At 53.1% G+C, this 23,287-nt stretch overlaps 1 protein-coding gene across 1 annotated transcript in view; it reads left to right on the forward strand.

Moving 5' to 3' along the window:
- CDH4 (cadherin 4) overlaps nucleotides 1–23,287 on the forward strand; it is a 687,081-nt gene that overhangs the window by 508,568 nt on the left and 155,226 nt on the right. The window contains exon 4 of the mRNA XM_028828556.2: nucleotides 15,397–15,576. Coding sequence (XP_028684389.1) covers nucleotides 15,397–15,576 — 180 coding nt within the window. The remainder of the gene's footprint in view (nucleotides 1–15,396; nucleotides 15,577–23,287) is intronic.

A 23,287-nucleotide genomic window follows, 5' to 3' on the forward strand; every position in this document is an offset into this window, starting at 1 on the left:
CCAGGGGCACTGTCCCAAAAAGATCGGAAGGGGATGAGCCCATGGTGACCTGGGGGGTGGCTTGGTGAAGATTCTGGCTGCCGTGTGGAGGGCGTCAGGGATAAAAGTGGGCCATGCCGGCAGGGAGGCTCTGGTCACGTGAGCCGTGGAGGGAAGAATGAATGGTACAGACTCTGTGTCGCCTTCTCCCCCAGAGGCGTGGCCACAGGGCTAGACCTGAGTGGCAGTCATGTCTTTGAGGACCTTGGAGTCCCATGGGCTGGAAAGATCTGGAAGTCACCGTCTTTGTTCACTCCAGGAGTGATGCTGGGCATTCACTTATCCCGGCACTGCTGTGTGGCAGCTCCTTCTGAGACCTGGGGACACGACGGAGGACGCTGCAACGTGGCCCCCACCCTCAGTGAGCTTACCTTCTCTCGGGGCAGGGAGGCCAGGTGTCTATGTGGCAGGTTCAGTCTAGCAAATGCTGTGCAGAAACATTCAGAATCAGGTGAGGGGTACCCAGCCCCGGGACAGCGGACAGAGGGTAAAGGTGCTGTTTCATCCAGGGGTGCAGGATGTTGACATCCCAGTTGAGACGTGATGTGTGGGAAGAAGCCAGCCGTGAAAAAATTCCCATGGGAGGAGTGTTCCAGACAGAGGGAATGGCAGATGCAAAGAGCCGAGCCAGGCCAGCCCCGGTCACAGTGTAATTACTCAGTTCACTTCTGTGGGATGCGTGCTCTGCCTCGGGCCCTGGGCCCTGCCCGTATGTGGTGCCATGGATGAGGCTGTATGTTCTACGTGGTTCACTCATTTGCCATCTGTCCTGATGCAATCAGAGGGTCAAGGGCTTTCCCAGAATTGCCACGAGGAGTTAGGGGCAGAGGGGCACTGAGAGAGAGCCCCGGGGTGAATCTGCCTCTGCCCACCTCCCAGCCAAGGACGTCTCTGATCCATCTGCAAAGTAAGGACCACGAGGTCTGTGAAGTTGTCCTGGGGGCATGACCTCAGGACTGCACGTGGCACCGTGTCCCATGTACAGTGACGGTCCCCCGAGCCGTGGCCACCACCCCAGTTCCAGGTCTGTCTGGGTCAGTCAGTCCAAGCCTTGGTCTCCTGATGGGGGACGAGCCCACCTGCCTGCCTCCCCCGCAGGCCTGTGCAGGCTGGGAGCTGGGAGGGCACACAGGCGGGTGCGGAGACGGGCACACAGGCCCTCCAGTGTCTCAGCTTCTAGCACAAATAAGTTCTACCTGGGCTGTTAGTGTCGACTAGAGCTGGTGTGTGAGTGTGCATGCGTGTGTGCGCATGGGTGTACACATTGTATATGAGTGTGCACGTGTGCGTGGGTGTGTACATGGGTGCACATCACATACACACACATGTGTATGTGCACACTTTGGGGAGCCTGTTCAGAGCCCCCCAAGCAGAGGTGTGAGGGGCCAGTGCTGCCCTCTGCAGGTGATGAAAGTAAAACTGAAGGCAGACTTCTCAGACCACCACGTTTGTGTTTTGCTCCAAGGCCAAGGCTCTCATTTAATATTTGGTTAAAAATAAAATCCTCTGGTTCTGGAGAAGGATTTTGTGAAAACAGTGAGAAAGGGGTCACGGACACAGTCTTTTGTATGTGGCAGAAAGATTCCCAGCAAGAACAGGGTGTCTGTGAGACTGAAATGCAGGTGCCTGATCCTGTGATGTGGCCGGAGCCCATCCCTCGGGCGCATGGCACCACGCGGTGGACGACAGATCCATGAAGCCGGAGGTCCCCAGGGGGCTCTTCAGAGGACATGTCACTGAGCGTCTGGGCACCAGGGCTGCGGTTGGAGCCTTTACCGTGGTCCTCACCAAAGCCTTCCCGAGTCACACACGCTGATGGCACCAACCATCTTTCTCACTAATTGACAAAATATGAACGATTTCATTCAGTTCCACCACTAACGACTCCGGAAAAAATTAATACATTTTCCCTTAACTTGCTAATTTAATTTAATTTAATTCTTTTTACTATGAATATATTTTTCTGTAAACTGGAGGGTAATTTTGTTTAAGGTGTTTCTAACTAAACATAATTTTCCTGAATCTCTAGAGCAAGTTGTTCTCAGCCAGGGCATCTGGCGAGACCCAAGGCACCTGTGGTTGTCACCTCGGTGGGGGTTGCTCGTAGCATGGAGGGGGTGGAGGCCTGGTGTGCTGCTCAGCATCCTGCGGTACCCAGGACGCCCCAAAACAGAGAATGATTCAGCCCAAAGTGTTAGGAATGCTGAGGTCAAGAAACCTGGTCTAAAGCCAGGGGTGCAGCCCACCCAGGACCAAGGTCACAAGCTTGGTGGCTCGTCCAGATCTCTTTGTACCAGAACATTCTGGAACCTCCGTTCTTCTGCTAGATGGAAGTGCTTATCAACACCCTCAAAGAGGCTGACATCAGAACACACATACTCTCTTGTCAGCCACAAATTCCTCCTCCTTCTGTATCTTCACTTTTGGTGGGAGGCAAGGCTGAAGGGTCGGGGAAGGGGGTGGGCAGCTTTGAGATCTTCATCCAGAGAAACGTGGTTTGTGACACTGATTAGGAACAACACGAAACCCCTCCACAGGGTGGTGGTAATTGTTCCAAGTTGCCTAAAGAACCAAGTCTAAACTCTCACCCACAGGACAGCCCAGACCCTCAGAGGTCACAGCCCAGGCACCGGCTTTGCCCACAGGCGCAGGTGGAGAGAGGTCCCAGGACTGCAGCGTGCTGGGTGACCCTCCATCCTCTGTGTCCTATGAGAGGAGGAATGGTTAGGGCTGAGAGCCCAGGCTCCGGGGGTCATGGCCTGAGTTCCAACCGGCCTCCAGAGGACAGCGGCATGACACTGGGCAAGTCATGGAACCTCCCTGGGTAAAAATGAAGGCGCTGGCTCCCTGCCCCTCCTCCATCCTGGGGGCACTGAGCGGAGACTGTGGTGCACTGTGGTGCGCTGACACCTTAGCAGCAAGCCAGGAGCCTTCCTGCTGAGACTTTCCTTCCAAATGGGCACAGTGAGGAAACAGCCACCCAACTGTGTTCAGGAAACCTTTCTTTGTATTATTTCTATGGGAATTTTCAAAATGATCTCCCCTTCTCATGAGAGAACAGAAGTAAGAAATTTGGTGCTACTCCCGGGGCAGGGAGAGTGCGTTCGGCCCCCACTGGTGTCATTGATGTAAGAAAACAAATCCAGTAAGTGCCTTTTCGGAACGAAACTCATGCAAACGCTGACTTAGAATGGCTCGCATGTTCTATTTGTGAAAGAATGTAGATATCGTTCCGTTGTTTTAGTTTGTGTTTGTTAAATACCATTTTATTCCGTCCATCCTTAGCTGCCATGGAAACCAGCTAGACGGCTGCAGACAATATCCTAGTTAAATATTTTAAATATACATGTTTTCGGGGAAGCAAAATGGACCCTTTCTAAAGGTACACTGAAAAGGAAATAGGAGGTAGAGGAATGAACTGTGTAGGTTTTAGGGCACCCCCTTTTTAAAAGAAATCTAATTATCCTCAGTAAATATCCATACTAGGTTTGACATTTAGGGGAGGGGGGCCACATTATTTCCTTTTGAAGCATATTTAACCCAAAGCTATAAGGAGGCAATGAGAACAGGAAGACTGCGAATCAGAGAGCTTGAAAAGAGCCATAAATAGCCTTGATATTTGGGGAAGAAATCGTATCCTCCCTGTTCCAACAGAGCAATGTTCGTTCATAATGCAGGCACGGTCGGTCCTTCCCCAGATGTTTCATTTCCACGATAGACTCCTGTGCAATCGATCGTCTTGGAGCACTAGACTCTAAGATGTGGTGTGTTTGTGGCTGGGGTCAGCCACATATTTACCCAAACATTAGCGCGTTCAGCAAAACAGGAGCCGAAAATGCACTGTGAGATGGTGCCATGGGTCTTTGGTCACTGCCGCATGAGAAACTGCCAGCACCCAGGAGTCTGAGGCTAGACGATGTCAAAGACCCGTGGCTTTGGGGACAGAGGTGCTGGGTGGCTGGGACTGCAGCGCACGGAGGGGTGAGCGCTGATTTTGTTAGTGAGTAACGTGCAGAAGATGCTGTGGCCTCAGCAGGGCTCCGAGACCTACATAGGGTTTCAGAGCTCCCAGAACCTTCCATCCTGAGGGTGCTCTTCTCCTTGCATTCCCAGACAGAGCACCTTTCCTCTCACAGGAAGCTCCAGTGCATGGAGCAACCTCATAAGCCGTGCCGTTCAGCCGTGCCGACAGCCCTATGCAGTAGGCGGTTCTGCACAGCAGGGCCATATTAGAGGACTGGGCGCAGGGAAGAGCTGCAGTGCTTTGCCTTTGCAGCCAGTCCAGCTTCAAGGCTGCCCCAGGGCCCACCTGGCTCTGCTGTGGGGAAAGGCCAGGGGGCAGGAGCTCCCCTGCCCTGTTTCCCTGGGCCACCCAGTCCGCAGGTGGTGGACCTCCCCAGGTCAGAGTAAGACCGTTTCATAGGCACTCTCTAGTGGCACCTCCGAGATCCGTTCTGTGGCCATCGCCATTCTACACAGTCATGAGGCATGCTGGAAACAAAATGAAATCCACAAATTAGATGCGTCTTATGCCTGACATGACCACACAGCGGGACTGGCCAGCATCTGGTATGTAAAGAAAGTTCCGCTCCCTGAGCTCAATTCTCCCATGATAATCAGCTTTCTCATTCACACCAAAAACCATCTTCAGTACCCACTGTTCACCCAGATTTCTACTTCTGGAGACATTTGCCACCTCTATTTTTATCTTCACAGAAAAGGAGGGCTCTGTTTTCCCCCACATGGCTCACAGGGGTGTGTGGAGGGGAGCCAGCAGAATCCCCAGCTCGGGGCTGTTGCAAATATTCCTCTCTTCCTCGGTGGAATGGCTCTCGCTGCACTCTGTCCAGCCTGGAAGATAAGGAGAGGCAGCAAAATCAGGGAAGTGAAGAAGCACAATCCCCTCTGTGTCCTCTCTCGGTTCCTTGACACTGGGTCTGGTTTATTTGCTTATGCAAATCAGACCTCCAAGCTCTGCGGCTACAGAAGCCTTGTGTCTCAGCATTTCAGGTTCACGGGGCTATGCCGCCTATCAGAGAAATCCGGTGGCGTGGGGACCTCCCCAAAGAGTCGCTTTTTCTTGGATAATGAAAGCCAGCAGTTACACCTTTCCAGGAGGGGGGCAGGTGCACCCCAACAAGCTGACACAGAGCACCTTGACCATGGCAACAGCCAGTACAGTGACCAGAGGTCATGTGCCACCAGAAACTGATTTGAAAACATTCCCATAAGTTGCTTTTGTTGAATCAGGTGGACTTGTGCCCATGCCATTTTCTCAACATTGTTCTCAACATCTGAGAACTTCAGATGCTAAGGACGTGTCCAGCAGGGTCAGTGCAGGACCTGGCAGCTGGGCGGGATGACAAGTGAGGGATGCCACCACCGCCATCTGTGACCCATCGCCAAAGGCCGGGGCTGCCGGCTGGCTTCCCTTAGAAACGTACTGCGGATCTGGTGTCAGGGAATTTGAAGCAATTTCCACGTTCGTGCTGTCTCTTGAGGGTAGTGACTTCGACTAGAACAGGGGATGCTCACTCTTCCTCACTGAACTTGGCAGGAGCATCAGGCCCCCCACAACTAATAACCCATGCTCAGGGAACCCAGGCCCGGCTCCCCTGTTCCATCTGCACCACGCTGGGGCTTCGATCAGGCCCACCCTATCTCGGCCCATCTATTCAAGAGGCTTTCTCTGGCATCTGTGCCCCTGGGAGGCACTTCCATGCGATGGCTACGGCACTGCAGAGCAGGCGTTCAGTTCAGGATGCCCAGGGAGCTCATCCACCCTGCGGACAGCCTCATGCGATACATCCAGAAGGTCTGGAGTGGGACCCACCATCTGCATTTCTACCACAAGGAAATGTTAAAACGGTTGATCACCATCCAGCTGCAAACCAGCGCACAGGCCCCGGCCAGACCACGCCTGTGGGAAAGACCCTCTTCTTCCGTGGAAGTGATCTGGGAGTTTCCGGAATGAAGCCTGGTCTTGGTGGCTGGCCCTCCCCAATGTGGCTTCGCCTCTGGGTGTTTTAGCATACGTCCTTTCACTTGAAAGCCGTGGTTCCTCCTCGGCGGTTCATAATTCCAGGCTCCTAACAGATGCGTGGATTCGAGAATAAAAGGTACAACAAATGATAACTTTTTGCAGATAGCTTGGGAGACGCGTGTGATTATATTCTTTCCTTGACACGTTGTTTCCTTTTTCAAAAAACAGAAAAAGACGATCACGTAAAGCCTCTGCCCCAGGTCAGTTCTGCATTCCTCGTCTCTCACTTGCGAGTGATGAGGGGAGGGAGATGACCCGCTTTCTGCTGATACTGAGCTTTCCCTGGAGACCTCACCTCGCAGTCACAGCCAGTTACGGCCTCATCACACAGACAGCACTTCTCTTACAGGGAGAGCAAGACCCAGGCGGGGAGCGGGGCTGCCAGGAGCTTAAGAAAATAAAATGTTGTGGCCCCGAGAAGCCAGCAGGGCAGAATCGAGACCTGGGGAGAGCACAGGCCGCCGCAGGGTGCAGGTGTGGACATGGGGGCTAATGTGGTTTTCTCAGCATGCACCTTGCCCGTGAACCCGGGGCCACGGACTTCCAGTGGAACGGAAGCTGTCTTTGTCTGCGTGCCTTCCTTTTGTCCTCTTGAGCTCATTTACCTCTCATCACTTCCCCTGAATCACAATTGATGTATTCTTGAGTGTAAGGGATTGGTCACCGTATCTCTGGGAAGAGAGGGGACACCTGCATTTGAGATCGGTCCAGGAAGCCTCTGCACAGAGAGACCCGGGGCCGGAAAGGAGTTCATCCGAAAGACCATGAGACCACCCAGACCCCTGGAGCCATGGGTGGAGTGGAAACACACCTTCCGCACAGGGCCCCCTGAGCAGCCCACCGGAGCCCAGGCTGTCATTTTATCTCTAAGAAGCCGAGCTCCACTTACACACGGGGCTTTGTCACGCATCGCCCCATCAGTGGCAGTTTTGCGGCACCTTCTTCCCCAGATGTGAATTGAAGCTTCCGCTCCCCCAGGTCCCCCAGCCTTCGGCTTCTAACATCACTCCCACCCCCACTGCTGCCCACACCCCAGGCGTCCGGGTAGCTCCAGAGCACAGAGCTCACCCGGCCCCTCCCATCAACAGGGAAGCCGAGGCCCAGAGAGAGTGGAAGCCTCATGCAGGTCACAGGGCCCAGCACTAGGACCCGTGCCCGGGGGCTCCCGCTGCCACTGCCTCCGTAAATCACCGTCTTAGAGTAGAATCAGCAGAATGCGTTTGACAGGAAGCACAGGTGATTAGGGCTCAGTGGGGAGAGGCGATCTAAAATGAGAAGCACTTTGTAAATAAAAGCTGATTAAGAAGCAGGCAGGTTTAGACTCACCTGTACCTTATAGACACATCCCTGGGGGCCTCAGGCTCCCACACCCTGTCCTCACTCAGTGCTGGGCAGGTGGGCTCTGACCCTGAAACCTGGGGCCCTGGACAAGCTCATCTGCTGCCACTCCTGGCTGCTCAGGGCTCAGAGGGACCCGAGAGTGGACCTCCCACAGCCTCGTGTAAGCAAGAGGCGGGAGTGGTGGCACCATTTACCAGGCATCTGGGGCATACTGCTCCAGGCTCTGATGATGCCCTGGGCTGCAGACTCTCTCCACCCCTGGGGTCTGTTCAACCCGTGGACCGCCATCCCCAGCCGGCCAACGGCTGCACGTGATACTGAGACCAGCAACTCGCCCTGGGGTCTGTCCCAGGAAAGGTAGCTGAAGCCACGAAGCCAAAGGTGCGGGGCTCACAGATGCCATCTGCAAACAGACAGGCCAGGCTCTTAGCTCAGCTGCAGCGGAGCAGCTGTAGGGGGTAAGGAAGCAGGGAAGAGGAGGAGGAGGAGTATGGTGTCTCCAGGTTGCTGTCCAGGCCAAGGAGGCCGAGTGTGAACAGACTCTGAGGAGCCTGTCCTGGTAGGGACCAGCCTGGGCATGGCGCGTTTCAGGAACAGCAAGACTGGGGCCAGGGGTCAGGAAGGGGGAGGTAGGGGCTAATCCGGGTGGCCTGGAGGCCAGGCCCAAAGCCCCAAGTGCCTGTGGGGGCAAGGAGACTGGCAGGGCTCCCACCGTCCCATCTCAAACCCTCATCCAGGGAGGAGAGCCCACTCCTTCCAGCACCCCCGGGAAAGTCCCCTGCTGGGGTCACCTGCCTTCCCTGGAGCAGTCACCTGGCCAGGTGGAATGCCAGACTCTGATTGGCCGACTGGACCCTCAGCCCACCCCCACGCCTCTGGGATTGGCTCCCAGGAGGAAAGCATGAGTGCAGTAGAGGGGCTGTGGATGCTGGGCCCAGCCCTGCATTCTCTAGGACCCTACTAGGTCATCCAGGAATGAGCCTGGGCCCACACTTCCCTCCCTGGCAGGCCCCTCAGGCTGGGTCCAGGAGCCCACCTTGCTCATGGTGCCCTCACCAGAGCAGTCCCTGACCCTCCCCACCCCACCCTCAGTCTCCTGCAGCACTTGGCCCCAGCTCTCCCTAGCCAGGCAATTTGGACAAATTCTTCCACTGCTCTGGGCCTCAGTTTCCCTTCCTGGGATATAAGGGTTATGGGACACCCCGAGCTCGCCTGCCCTCCAGCCCTAGCTCCTGAGCACTCAGAGCTCATCCCAGGCCCCCCTCGACCCGGCCTCCAGGCTGCAGGAGCCTTGCCCTCTCCTCCTCTGCCCTCTGGAAGTCCTGCCCAGCTTTTAGGAGCTCCACCCCCAGCTCTGCCCCTTCTCAGGTTTCTTCCGAGAGCAGGGCTGAAGGTCCCCATGTCTGTCAATGCTCCCTAGACAGTACCACATTCACCCCACACCTGGCAGGGGAGCTTCCTGATCACCCTGTTTCACAGATGAGGGACTGAGGTCAGGGATGAAGTAAATCCTGACTTGGGCAGTGGAGAGCAAACCTATGCTCCACGCAGCTGTTAACCTCAGAGCCTGGGACGCCCCCACCCTACTTTCCTTCCAGGCCCCAAATCATGGCAGTGTCTGCCTGGTTTCTGAGGCATCCACACTGTCCTGTGGCACTGTGTGTGCCCGCTTCCCGGCCCATCCTGCCTGGCAAACTCCTATTCACCCTTCAGTGCCATGACCGAGGTATAATACCCACCATGAGTATTTCTGTCCCCATCTCCCCAATGGACTGATTCTGTGCGACTTGGTGCCAGTTTGAACCTCCTGCCTGATTCTGACTCTGCGCTAATCAGGGGCCCCGTGGGAGGTGGTGGGATGGTCCCATCAGGATGGTGGGCCGCAGGTCAGACAGCTTGGGCTCCAGTCCTGGCCGTCCAAGCTTGAGCGGGTCTTCACCCCTTGTGCTTGGTGTCCTCTGTGGGCTGCCCTGAGGACTAAATGAGACTGTGCCTGGGAAGTCACATGGGCGGGGCCAGGGCCCGTGCAGGACTTGAGAAGGCGTCCCTGAGGTCATGGCTGCACCTCCCCGCCCATATGAACATGTAGGGGACAGGCTGAGGGCCATTTGCTTTGTCGTCTCCTGGCTCGAGGGTGACATCAGTAACTGTGTGTGGATACAGCGACTTAAATCTGTCCACTGAGTTTGCTCCATAGAAAGTGAGTGGCTATCAGGGCTCTGCTGGGCTCCACCCCCCCCGCCGGGGTTGTGGTACCTCCCTAACATGTGGGACTAGGAAAATGCGCACAGCCCCCAGGGCAGTACCGGGTCCAGGGTGGCACCAGAGCAGGTGTTCCCCGCAATGTGGAGTGTGGCCCACCAGGGGAGGTGCTGTAGGTTGAGCCTGGCATGAGGAGGAGGCGCCCAGGCAGAGAGAGGGGCGGGAGCAGGGCCTGGGGGCGGTGAAGGTGGATGTCCGGTCCCTAGCACCTGGCAGGTGAGCTGAGCCCCTACAGGCGCAGGCCAGAGTGGGTGCTTTGGGGCGTTCCTGCCCACTGCCCTGTAGGCAGGGCTTTGAGGGAGCTGAGAGTGCATCAGGGAGCCCAGTGGGGCTGAAGCAGGGCACAGTCAAAGGCATGAGGAAGAGGAGGGAGCGCAGGAGGGAAACTGTGGGGTATGGGACACTGCAGCCCAGGGCGGCTGGCCTCTGCACGGGCGACAGGGCCAGTTTCCAGGCCCAGAAACACTCGTGGGAGATGAGTGTCGGACCATAGCCCAGATCCCATCCTGCCAAGGAGGGCTCGATGAAACATCCTTGGGGAGCCATCCTGCAGGCTGCTGGCAGCTCCGGGAAGCCACCCCCTTACATAGCTTCGCAGGTGTCAGTGAGTGGATGGAAGCGAGGGTGGGCGGCTTCCTTGGTGCTCCTGATTCTGCAGATCTGCAGGAACTAGCTTGGTTGGACCCCAAAGACCAGCTCAGCCACCAGGACCCTCCTGGACCCTCCTAGTTACAGGACTTCTAGCTTGAGCTAAACTGTCAGCATGCAGGGAGTGGGCATGGCCAAGATATCTTGCTGCTGGGCTGTTGGTTTTGAGAAAGTTGTGATGTGCTCTATACACACACACAGGTACACAAACATACATAAGCATATGCATACCTGTGTATGTGTAGAAGGCATAAACACGTATTCATACACATGCATTTGTGCATGTGTGTACATGTAGTCATACACCTATACATCTGTGCATACTTGACGTGTGCATTCATATATATCTGTATGTGCATGTCGTACATGCATGCATACATGTGTGCATAGCACCTGTATACACATGTGCACATGTGTATTATCTAGTTTCCGGTAATGGAGTAGAGGTCACTTTCTTTTTTTTTTTTTTTTTTTTGAGACAGAGTCTGGCTCTGTCCCCCCAGGCTAGAGTGCAGTGGTGCAATCTCGGCTCACTGAAAGCTCCGCCTCCCGGGTTCACGCCATTCTCCTGCCTCAGCCTCCCGAGTAGCTGGGACTACAGGTGCCCACCACCACACCCGGCTAATTTTTTTTTGTATTTTTAGTAGAGATGGAGTTTCACCGTGTTAGCCAGGATGGTCTCGATCTCCTGACCTCATTATCTGCCCGCCTCGGCCTCCCAAAGTGCTGGGATTACAGGCGTGAGCCGCCACGCCGGGCCAAGGTCACCTTTAAGTCATTACCCAATGCTCAGTCTTCATTCACTCAGAAATACAGAAGAAAGACACGCACCAGGGAAAATCAGCAGGTGTCATCTGTTAGAAAATATTTTTAAGCATGACTGGAAGCATTATTTTTAATGAGTATAATTATGCGTCAGTGTTTATGTGATGTCTTCTGAATGGGCCCAAGATGACTGCGTGTTCAAAAGAACATGCTTGTTCGACCGGGGTGAGTGCTGATTGTGGCTGACATTTTCTTCCAGGGAAGCGGGTGCATCTTCCAGGCAGAAGCCCATGCAGGTCTGGCATTGATTTTCACCAGATTTTGTTATTACATTTGTCTCACAGCTTTAAAATAGTAGCAAATATGTGCAATTTATTTAAACAACACTAGGGAAATTAACGTCATTGCAAGCTCATCCTAAGCAAATGAAAATGAAGGATTTTTTTTTTAAACGGCTACATGAAAACCCTTTAAAACTCAGAGTTAGAGATTCAGAGGGCCCTGGTGAGCCGCTACCGGTTCTGAAGCAGCACCAGGTGGGAGAGACCAGCCAGTCTCCGCCTCGGTCTCCCGCTGGGAGATGTGGGGAGCTGCAGACGGCCAGAAGGCCCCTCCTAGCAGCTATGCCAGAGCTCCCCTCGCCCTCATCTGGGAGCGATCCGTCCAGGCTCTCCTCCCTCATGCAGACCTGCTCAGGAACAAAAATAATGCTCCACCACCCTTCTCCAGAGGTGGATCCCTGGTTGCCTTTGGGCTGGGAGACCCCCTGTTCTCTACCTGCAGCACATCTCAGGTGTGGTTGGCAGCCCCACCCCAGAGTTGTTAAGTCTTAGATGAGACCTAGGAACCTGCATTCCTAATGAGCTCCCCAGGGTGCTGAGCTGCTGGTCCTGGGACCAGCCTGGGACCTCAGACCTGTTTCTCCCTAGTCTGCGATTTACAGAGCACATCCCGGGTGGGTGCAGGAAACATCACTCAGACCCCCTTTTCCCCTGGTTCCCCACCTCTTCCATGGGAAGATCAATTTCTGCCCAGTCCGGGACCTTCCTGAGGTCCGGCAAATGGGATTTGACTTTACACACAGAGACCACAGAAGGGAGGGGTGGCACTTCCAGGTGCTCCGGCCTTGGGGTCACACTCCTGGCATCTGAATCCTGCTTCCACTGAACGGGCTGCGTGGGCTTCATGAGTGTCTTGGCCTCGCATGGTAGGAAAGTAGGAATGACGGTGCTCCCTGCTGAAGTGGTGAGAGGGAGGATTCAGGGGGAGACTGCATGGAACAGCATTTGACCTGGAGCCTGGAACCTGAGTGCACACCACAGCTATCATCATTGTTCGTGTTGGCTATGTTGGCGTTATTTCAAGCCACTTTGAGCAGTGGGATTAATCTGGTCTTTCTCATCAAAGCTTAGAGCTTGTTAACCTAAATTGTTGTATCCACAAGGTAAAGACCAGGCTCCCAGGGAGGTGCCATCTGTCTGGGGCTTGGTCTTGGAGGACAGGTGAGATATCTTCAGTGGAAGGGCCAGATGCAGAGTCCTGCTCTCATGCTCATCGGACATTCAGTACCTGTGAGGCAGTGGCTACTGGTCTGGGCGAGGAAACCATGGAGTCCAGTTGTCTGTGCTCTGGGTTCCAGGGAGAATGTGCAATTAGGACTGTCCTTGAAGTTCTTCAAAGTCCCCTGAGGAGCCTAGAAAAGCCCCCGCCCCTTGTCATCATGAGGGGCTGGAGTCGAGGCCCCTGGGTCTCCATGTTTGCACCTCACATGGCTCCTTTCTAAGGAAGGCTGGGAGTGCCCCCATGGAAGCCTCCTGGGTTTTATTAATTGAGGCAAACAGTGGTGGGGACCCCCGCGGGGCAGCCTGTGGTCAGACACCTCCCAGCCAGCTTTGTCCTCCCTGCCTTGGGCTGCCCTGGTGCAAGGTCCATTCTCTGCTGTGTGAACTATCATATCCTAGGGCCTCTGCAGTTCAGATGAAATGAGCATCAGCCACGAAGACTGTGGCAAAGCATGCCATGTGGGCAACCTGCACTGGACCCGACGCGGCAGACGCATGGACGCCACATGTATGCGTGAAGTTCTGTTGGCACTGTCAGCCATGAGAGTCACGTGCACTGTCACATTTAGAAAACACAGAAAGGTAAAAGGAAGGAAGTAAAATACGATAACAGAACTCCCTGGTGACCAGAGAAAACCAGTGTGTGCATTTTCATGTATTTTCTTACATTTTTTTTCTTTTTTTTTTTTTTTTTTTTTTTTTTTTTTTTTGAGACAGAGTTTCGCTTTTTTTTCCCTAGGCTGGAATGCAATGGCACAATCTCGGCTCCCTGCAACCTCCGCCTCCCGTGTTCAAGTGATTCTCCTGTGTCAGCCTCCCAGGTAACTGGGATTACAGGCACACACCACCACACCTGGCTAATTTTATATTTTTAGTAGAGATGCGGTTTCACCACGTTGGCCAGGCTGGTCTTGAACTCCTGACCTCGGGTGATCTGGCTGCCTCGGCCTCCCAAAGTGCTGGGATTACAGGTGTGAGCCACCGCACCCAGCTTCTTTTTCTATCCTTTAAAAAAACGCAGTTGAAGCTGGGCGTGGTGGCTCACGCCTGTAATCCCACAGCACTTTGGAAGGCCAGCACGGGTGGATTACCGGAGGTCTGGAGTTTGAGACCAGCATGGCCAACGTGGCAAAACCCCATCCCTATTAAAAATACAAAAATTAGCCAGATGAGGTGGCTGGCTCCTGTAATCCCAGCTACTCGAGAGGCTGAGGCAGGAAAGTCACTTAAACCCGGGAGGCAGAGGTTGCAGTGAGCCAAGATCGTGCCACTGCACTCCAGCCTGGGTGACCCAGTGAGACTCCATCTCAAAAAAAAATAAGAAAGAAAAAAGAAAAAGTGAAGAAAAAATGCAGTTGCGGTTGATGCTGTACGTATGCTTTGGTGCTATTTCTCCACTTACTAATATTTTATGGACATTTCTTCATGTCAGTCTTAAAAGAGTAACTTTTAATGGCTATAATATTCCAAGACATGAACACAGTGTAATGCATTTGGAATCCACTGACAGACATTCAGATTTGTGCTCTGGTATTTTTACTTGTTCAAAAACATCCCCAGTAAACATCTGTCTACAAGGACTTTGGTCCACCTAGAGTTTCCTGGGGACAGATTTCCAGCTGTGTAGTTATTGGGTCAAAAGGGACCTTCCTTTTTGAGGCTCTTGATAGTCACTGGCCACCGGGAGGCAGAGGGCTGTGCTGAGTGACCGCGGGACCCCAGCAGCAGGAGCTGCATCAGTGACCGTCCTGACAGCCTGAGCCCTGTGCTAAGCATGGGCTGGGCATTTTCTCATTGTCATCTGATGTCATTCCCATAGCAGTGCCTAAACTCAGGGCCATTGCTACCATCTCCCTTCCGTAAGAGAAGATCCCAGGATTGTGAGAGATGAAGGGACTTGGTCCCCACGTCACATGAGCTTCGACACATCCACACAGATATGGGTCTAAGGCCAAATCCCACACCCTCAGCCATCAGCCTCCACCCACTGACTCACTGCACACCCCCAGTGTTGCAGATTCATTTCGCTCAGCCTTGTCAATCTGACAGGTAAAAAGGATGTATTACTTTGATATGCATTATTTGATTACTGGGAGATGTGGACAGTTGTCATAAGTTTATTGATCATTTATATTTGTTTTGCTGTGAATTATCTATTCATGTCCTTTTCTTGTTCGGAAACAAGATTCCATTTTATTTTCTTCCTGCTTTCTAAGAGTGCTTTATGTAGTGACTATGAACCTCATGTCAAACTGTTGTAAATCATGTTTTCCAAATGTGTCAATTGCCTCTTGGGTCTGTTTTCATGAACAGGAGTTTTGTGGGAAAACATATTAGTCTTTTCTTTTGTCATCTCTTGCATTGTTTTGGGTGGGCGTAAAAAGCCCTGTCTACACTATTGGTGACATTGTCAACTATATTTTCTTCTTTTTTTATGGTTTCTTTTTCCCACATTTAATTTTGTAATCTGTCTCATCATATTGATGGGGGTCTTACTTGATTTTTTTTCCCTAACAGTTCCTTTTCCAGTGTTATCCCGCCCTTCCCACTTAGCTCCTTGTCCCAGGGTTACCCGCCTTCCCGCTTAACTCCTTTTCCCACTTAGCTCCTTGTCCCAGGGTTACCCGCCTCCCCTCTCAGTCTCGGGCAGTACAGATCATCTTAGCAAACACCCTTTTCCTCTGTGCAAAACCTAACTGGACTTCTTTGCTTCTTCTCTCCCTTTTCCAAATAAAGCCACAGAAGGGAAAGAAGATCGTGGCTCTGGACCCCTCTCCGCCTCCAAAGGACACCCTGCTGCCGTGGCCCCGGCACCAGAACGCCGACGGGCTGAGGCGGCGCAAACGGGACTGGGTCATCCCGCCCATCAACGTGCCCGAGAACTCGCGCGGGCCCTTCCCGCAGCAGCTCGTGAGGGTGAGTGCAGACCCCTCCCGTTGGCACGGGGGTCTCGGCGTTAGCGTGAGGCTCTTCTCCCGGCATCCCAAAGCCCTGGCGGTTCTGCATTTGGTGTCTAAGAAGGTCGCGATTTCACAACCTTTCTGTAATGAGATTAGCCTTACACAGGGCAATGAAAAATTTAGATGGGGAAGCTGCGTCCTAGGTGGATGGGACTTTGTGAGGCAGGAGTGATTTCTCTCTTGGTTACTTTCAAATGGCTACTATGTGTGTGGAAGCAGTGGGCAGGGGTGTGGATCGTGGCCTTTGACCTCTGACCCCTTTCTTTGGTCTGATCACATTTGTTTCCATGGATGACTAAGATGCCGGATGATGGGATGGTGGCGTGTCTGCCATGACGATCACTGCGTCGAGGCCAGCGTGGGCCGTGCCATGGCCCGTCTGCAAGGTCTTGGTCCCCGAGTTCCCAAGGCCACCGGAGATTGCTTTTACCGCAGAAAGAATTTATTTTACAAATTTGTGTCTCTATAATCAAGGCTATCAACGAGCAATTTCTGCTTCCCTTTGAAGAAAATTGCAGCCTAATCTGAGCAATAATTTGATAAAAGGATGGTGAGAATTCCATTAAATAATTCCCAACCGTTGTGGAAAAGCCTCACCCACCCTTTGGAAATGAGGGTGGTCCCCAGAGTGTGCTTAAGGGGCCATTCTCAGTCTTCGTGCTGTTTAGTGTTTTCTCGTTCCTTTCAATGCAGAAGGCTGGGCTGTGCGTTTAGAATGCGGAGATGGGAGGAAGAAAGCAGCCACCAGGCATGGTCCCCCCAATTCTTTGTATCCCTAACCTTGGCCACCAGGGGACCCCGCCAGGGAGCAGTCAAAATGACTGGTTATTTATAGCAGAAACTCTGGTGTGAGTGAATGCAGTGTGCCTCCATACCCCAGCCAAGGTATCACCTGATTGCAAACAAATCACCTGCCCTCTCTGCACAGAGCCGGCCCTCCCACCTCAGCACCCAGCCTCTGCTGCATCCTCCCCTTTCGGGGTTCAGCTGTCCTTGGCCACCCATACCCCTTGAGGGCCAGGCTGGGCTGGAGATTTTCCTGTGAAATGCAGTTCAGAGCTTGAAGGAAGCCACCAGGAGTTGGAACCCCATCCTGGGGGAGCTTCCCAGGCCCACATTTCCTGGACCCACTGGGCAACCTCCCGCCCACCACGGACGCCAGAGACGATGCCAATGGCAGTGCCGTGGCCCCCATGCTGCACCCACCTCGCCATCCTCAGGGCTGGGATTTGCTGCCTCCAGCCATTGCTTGTGTTAGCGTTGACTTAAAATTCTTCTCAAAGTGATTTAATTTTTTTTCAACTTTTATTTTAAGTTTGGGGGCACATGTATAGGATATGCAGGTTGGTTACCTAGGTAAACGTGTGCCATGGTGGTTTGCTGCCCCTGTCAATCCATCACCTAGGTATTAAGCCCAGCATCCTTTAGCTATTCTTCCTGGTACTCTCCTTCTGCCCCTTCCCTCCCACAGGCCCCAGTGTGGGTTGTTCCCCTCCCTGTGTCCTTGTGTTCACATCATTCAGCTCCCACTTAGAAGTAAGAACACGTGTTATTTGGTTTTCTGTTCCCACTTTAGTTTGCTGAGGATGATGGCTTCCAACTCCATCTGTATGTCCCTGCAAAGGACATGATCTCATTCCTTTCTATGGCGCATATAGCATTCCATGGTGTGTATGTGCCACATTTGCTTTATCCGGTCTACCATTGATGGGCATTTGGGTTGAGTCCATGTCTTTGCTGTTGTGAATAGTGCTGCAGTGAACATACACACGCATGTGTCTTTGTAAGAGAATGACTTCTATTCCTTTGGGTGTATACTCAGCAATGGGATTGTGGGTCAAATGGGAGTTCTGCCTCTCGGCCTTTGAGGAATCGCCACACTGTTCATCCCCGAAGGAGATTGTATACCAAACCACAGTTTGATCACTGGGATCGTTTGTCAGGCTAGAAGCTGACTGTAGAGAAAAGCATAAGGTGAGAGAACAGAGGCTGCCCTTGATTTGTTTCCCAGGCCAGTGGGGCAGGGGCTTCAGGGTGTGCTGGAGGCGTGAGGACCAACCAGAGATTCCTCTTTGAAGGTCGTCAGGATTGAAGGCCCCCGAGAGAGGGAGTGGGTTTCTGTTGTGCTCTGCAGGCTTCTGTAATGCCTTGTGCTTCTGCCGCCCCCACATTGCCCCTTGTAAACAGTCTTCGATCTTACTCTGGGGTCAGCAAACCTTTTCTGTGAAGGGCCAGGTGGGAAAGGTGTTGTGGCCGTACAGCTTCTGTCGCTGTGGTGTGAAATCAGCCTCAGGCAATGTGTCAACTAACAGGTTGGCCGTGTTGCAATAAAACTTTATTTACAAAAACAGGCCGTGTTCCAATAAAACTTTATTTACAAAAACAAAAACAGGGCCTGGGTTGGCCCATGGGCCATGATTTGACAACTGCCAATCACTTTTCCCAAACTCCAGAAAGGGCTGCCCAAGCCACCCTCACCGGCACAGGGTAGGCACATTATTTGTGGAGTGAGTGAGCAGTGAATGTGAGGGCCCTCATCTGCTTACACCCCACGGAGGGGGTACCCGCAGCGTCTGGCTGTTATCTCTGTTATCTGAGCACAGCTGGGATATTCTGCTGCCCTGGCTCTTGGAGTTTCTCAGCCTGATGATCTAGGACTGAAAGGCGGGACTTTCTTCCTCAGCTCTGCTCCGCAGACAGGCTTGTTAAAGGGAACACAAAAGAGCGAGGCCACGTAGGCACAGCCCCTGTCCCAGGAGGGTCCCCAAGCTGCTGCGTGTGGCCCCGCGCGCCGTCTCCGGATGGACAGTGGAGAGAAAGACCCCCTACACTTCCTGCCTGGCTGACCCCCTGCAGCGTCAGTGGCTGAGGAAGTCTGGGCTGGGACAGGGTCCATGAAAGGAGCGAATCCTCCCAGACCAGCAGAGGGCTCGGGTGAGGATGGGTCCAGTTGTCCTGTTGATGAGGATGTTTCTCCTGAAGACATCACCACGAGAGCCCAGCTTACTCCACATCTGAATGCCCTGATGGGGAACGGGGTTTTCCAGTTTGCAGGAGGGAAATTTGCCCCTCCTGATTAACACGAACTTGGAAAATGTGGCCGAGAGAGCAGCCGGCACCGGGAGCTCTCCAGGCCGTGCAGGTGCAGCCTCCTGAGGACTCTCTGCTGCTGACCTTTCTAAACTAGAAATATACAGGGAAGAATTGTGAAGTTGGCTTTGGGTGTCAGAATGAGAAAAGCTGCAAATTCTGTGCTTCCAGGAAACTGCCCCCAGCATCTCCGACTCAGGAAGTGGCGGCTTCTCTTGTTCTGGGGTCTGTGGTATTGCTGTAGTTTGAAACCACTTTGTCATCTGCTCCTCACACCCCCTGACTCGTCCAGCAGCCCCTGCAGGCAAGGTCACCTCCACGCCCAGAGCGTCACTGCAGAACAGGCGGTGAGCAGAAGGAGGCAGTGAGGTGGGTACGTGTTAGGGCTGACTACCTGCACTGCGGCATTTCAGAAACTGAACCCAACCGAAGTCGATTTCTTGCTCACTGTGAAGGTTGGTGGGCAGGGCCAGGGTGGCTTGTGCCACAGCCATTCAGCCACCCGGGGTGAGCGTCTCGGGACTGGCGAGGCTTACAAGTGGCATACGTCAATAGTGCCTACATGCCGCTGGACAAAGCCCAGTCACATGGCCACGTCTAATTGCAAGGGACATGGGGAACAAGTCCAACTCCATGATCTGAAGGAGAGGGAAATATGGCTGGCGAATGGCTGGTCTCTGCCAAAGTGGGTTTCTAAAGATGAGATCAGCCTGTGTCCTTTCCTCCCTGATGAACCCCCTGTCCCAAGGAGCCCCCGGCCACTGGAGCCCTGGGCGAGCAGTTCAGATGTAATTCGCCAACCAGGTCATTCTTTACCCTCTGCCCCGCTTCAGTTCGCCATAGTGCTTGGTGTGATCTGGCTGTATTTTCATTATTATTCACCTACTTACTTCTCCTCTAAGAGGAGGCTTCCTAAAGGCAAGGATCTTGGCCATATCCCTGAGTGTTGTAAACAGTCCTTGGCATGCAGTGGGCACTATATTTGTTGAGGGAATGAGTGAGTGAGTGAGTGAGTGATAGACGTGATCTCAGCGGTGACTGTTGTGCTGGGCGCCCATCAGCTCACCCTGCAAACTGGCCCAGCAGCTGGAATTTGGCAGGAATGTTAGCACTGCCTGTCCTGGCTTTCGGAGTCCCTCCAAGTATCGATGTGGCTTACACAGGGGCGTCCCCTTCAGCTTCCATCCGAAGGAAGGCGGGGGGGTGGCATCCAAACCGAGCTTGATGCCCAGGGAAGAGAGACTTTTCGTGAATGGAAAATGGAATTTCTATTGTGGCTTCTGTAGATTTGTCTTTTCCAAATGGACTCCAGGTCATTACGTAAGAACTCAGTGCATACACACACACATCCACATGTGCACACACGTGCATACTATACACATACATCCACATGTGCATACGCATGCATACTATACACATGCACACACATGCATGCTATACACACACATCCACATGTGCACACATGTGCATACTATACACACATGCACACACATGCATACTGTACACACACAGCCACATGTGCACACACGTGCATACTATAGACACATGCACACACCACCCTGCTTCACACACATATACATTCCTACACGTTCATGTTCCTGTTTGCCACCCCCCCCCAACCCTCTCCTCTATCTTCCATTAAATTCTTATCTAGCACAGGCAGTGGTTTGGGGGGTGCTTTCCTGTCCCCGTTTCCATCTATAGGAAGCTGATGAGCTTCCTGGCAGTGTTGGAGGGGAGGCAGCTCCTGGAAGAAGCCCCAGTCGCAGAGACAGTGGTGAATACAGCCTGATGGGGAGCGGCAAGCTGAGCACAGAGCGCTTGAGGTTCAGCTGGGATCAGCTGCAATTCTGCGCTCATTAAGGCATTTCATTCTGATAAAATATGTTAAATGAAAAAACGAGCAGGAGAGGAGGAGGCAGAATACTCTTCCCCAAAAAAAGTCTGTTAATTACAGGCTTTTTCCTTGGAAGGAATATCACATCTCTTCCTAAGCACTAGCGGCACCACGCAGGGAGAAATAGGTAACCTGCTTGTAGAGAGGAAAGCCCTCAAAAGTAAAGGGGTGGCTCTAATCGGTGGGGCTGTGGAGCCAGGGGTATCCGTGGCAAAGCAGGGAGCCACGCCTGGTGATTCTGCCACTGGAATCAGACCACAGTCTGGAGTGAGTGGTGAGTGAGGAGGTGTAGCCACACCGCGGAGGGAACACTGGAAACCCCAGGCTGTCCCTTCTTCTCAAGCAGAAGGGGGAGGAAGCCGCTCACAGGCACCGAACTGATTTTCCAGAAACTTGGGTAGGGACTTTTCTTTATGTCCCCAGGGGAACTGGTGAAAACGGCAAGAGGGAGCACCATTTAAAAGGTTAGCAGGACACCCTCCCTGGTCCAGAATTCTGGCTCTGGACTGGACAGTTTGGGCAGTGGCTACGGTGCCAAGCACCATGCAGGCACGGGGATTCAGGGGAGAGAGGATATAGAGTTCTGTGGCCTTCAGGAACCACCAAGCAATCCACATTCTGTGTGAAGTTCACACCTGGTCCCACGGCCCTTGTAGGGCCGGCACCTACACAGGCACATTCGTGAAAGGTTTTAAAACGCCGCTTGCTTGGCTAGCGTACGCCTCAAGCTTGACTCCTGGTGAGATTCAGAGTGAGGATAAAATGAAACTTTTAAGAAGAGGATCTATTGCTTGGCTGAGTCTGATACCAATTCACACTGTGTTACCTTGAGAGGCTGTCCAGGGCAACGGTAGGAATCAGCGAATCAGCTTGAGGTGATGGGGAGGAACGTAAAGCTCTTGGGTGTGAATCCTTTCATTTTGGCAGTCTATATTTTAGAAGACAAGAAGTCACGCAAACCAGTCTTCGGGGCCCCTGCCAGAGAGCAAGTCAGGAAAAGAGCTCTGAAGACAAGGCTCTGGAGGGAGGTCGCGCCACAGTCGCGGGGTCTACGAGGTGCTTAGGCCCCTTGGAGGAGACACGCAGGAGCCCGTTTCCAGAGAAGCACGATCACAGGTGCGCAGCCATGGGTGGGTCACAAAGCATTGCTCAGGTCAGCCCCTGACACCGAACAACTCAAATGAGCTTAAGCGGATTGAAGTGCAACGTTTCCTTCCCATCTTCTGGATAAATTTGGTTGCCATTTGTGCACATACACCCCATTGCTTCACATCCAACCACAAATACTTATGCCATTCCATGTGAACAGAGATGGGCTGGGTCTTTGGGGGCGTGGAGGTGAAAGGGCGCCTGCCTGCCCTGCACAGGCTCTGGACTGCTTGAGCAAATGAGTGATGCCCCGAGCTGGGTCCGCATCCCGAAATGCACAGCCAAGGCACCGGAGACGCCTCTCTGGTCTGTGGCAGGGCCTATAAAAGTTGATTGGATGTGTGAGCACGTGTGGTGGAGCCAGCTGAATTTTAGCCCCACGTTATCTTCACAGAATGTTTGCTGGGTAACTTGGCAGTATAATTAGCACGGAGTCCACCTAAGAACCCATTTCTGATACTCTACAACATCCAGGCGTGTACGAATGACTCACGTGGTAGTCATTCATTGTCTCATGGAAGCAGGGTGACCTTTCCAAAGCATGGATGTGGCTGTGTGGTTCCCACTGTCCTTGGGAGATGGCCTGAATCCTCACCTTGCCCGGCAGGTTTCATGAGCTCGCACCACCCCTTGGCACGGCAAGCTCCAGCTATGCTGGTGGCTCGTAGCTTCCAGATTGGCTCGTAGCCTTGGTCACCTGCAGTCCTGTGCACAAGCTCTCCCCTCAGCCTGGAGGGTTTTCCCGGTGCACCCAACAGTCCCCTCAACACGGCTACTTCCTACCTGCCCTGAGAACTCCCAACTTTTCAGGACCCATCAGAGGCCTTCCCATGGGGCCAGGGCACCCGCTTTGCCTGCTGCTGTGGCAGAGTTTTTGACACTGTTTTGTTGGTAATTATTGTCTGCATCCCCCACTAAACCTAAAGCTCCTTGAGGAGCACAGATGTCATTAAACACTCATTAAGTGAGAATGACAGACACAGCCCTCGTGCCCATCTCTGCTAGTCAGCCCTTCATGGTAATTAGGAAGATTGTTATGTTAGGGATACAGTACCTGGCAATAATAAATTGGACGGTCTTTTAGTAATGGTGGTGTGGTTTATTTCATTCTAACACTCCTATCAATAGTAACTATAAATTCTAGGGGAAAATGTTTAAGCTCTTTGAAGTTACTTGGGGGAGATAGACAGTAGGCAGAATCTGTTGGGGCCTCTGCCCTCGAAGGGAGAAAACAGCCCTGGGTGAGACGTGTGTGCCGGTGGCTTCCCTCCGAGGGCACCATCCCAGTCCTTGCATCAAAGGGTGAGTGGGTCTCATGCAGGAAGCCACAGGCATGCTGGTCACAGGAGTTGTACAGTGGAGTTTAGAGCTGACAAAGCAGCTGGAATGTGAGGAGATACATTCTAGAAAATACACAGCCACAGATAGGGACTCCCAAATACACATGTAAGCTCTGCCCAGATCCTTGGCTGCCCCGGAACTGTGCATGCCCAGAGAGGCACCGAAGCACCCAGTAAAAGCAACAGTCAGC

Source organism: Macaca mulatta, chromosome 10, assembly GCF_049350105.2.
Source record: "Macaca mulatta isolate MMU2019108-1 chromosome 10, T2T-MMU8v2.0, whole genome shotgun sequence".
Classification (NCBI taxonomy): domain Eukaryota; kingdom Metazoa; phylum Chordata; class Mammalia; order Primates; family Cercopithecidae; genus Macaca; species Macaca mulatta.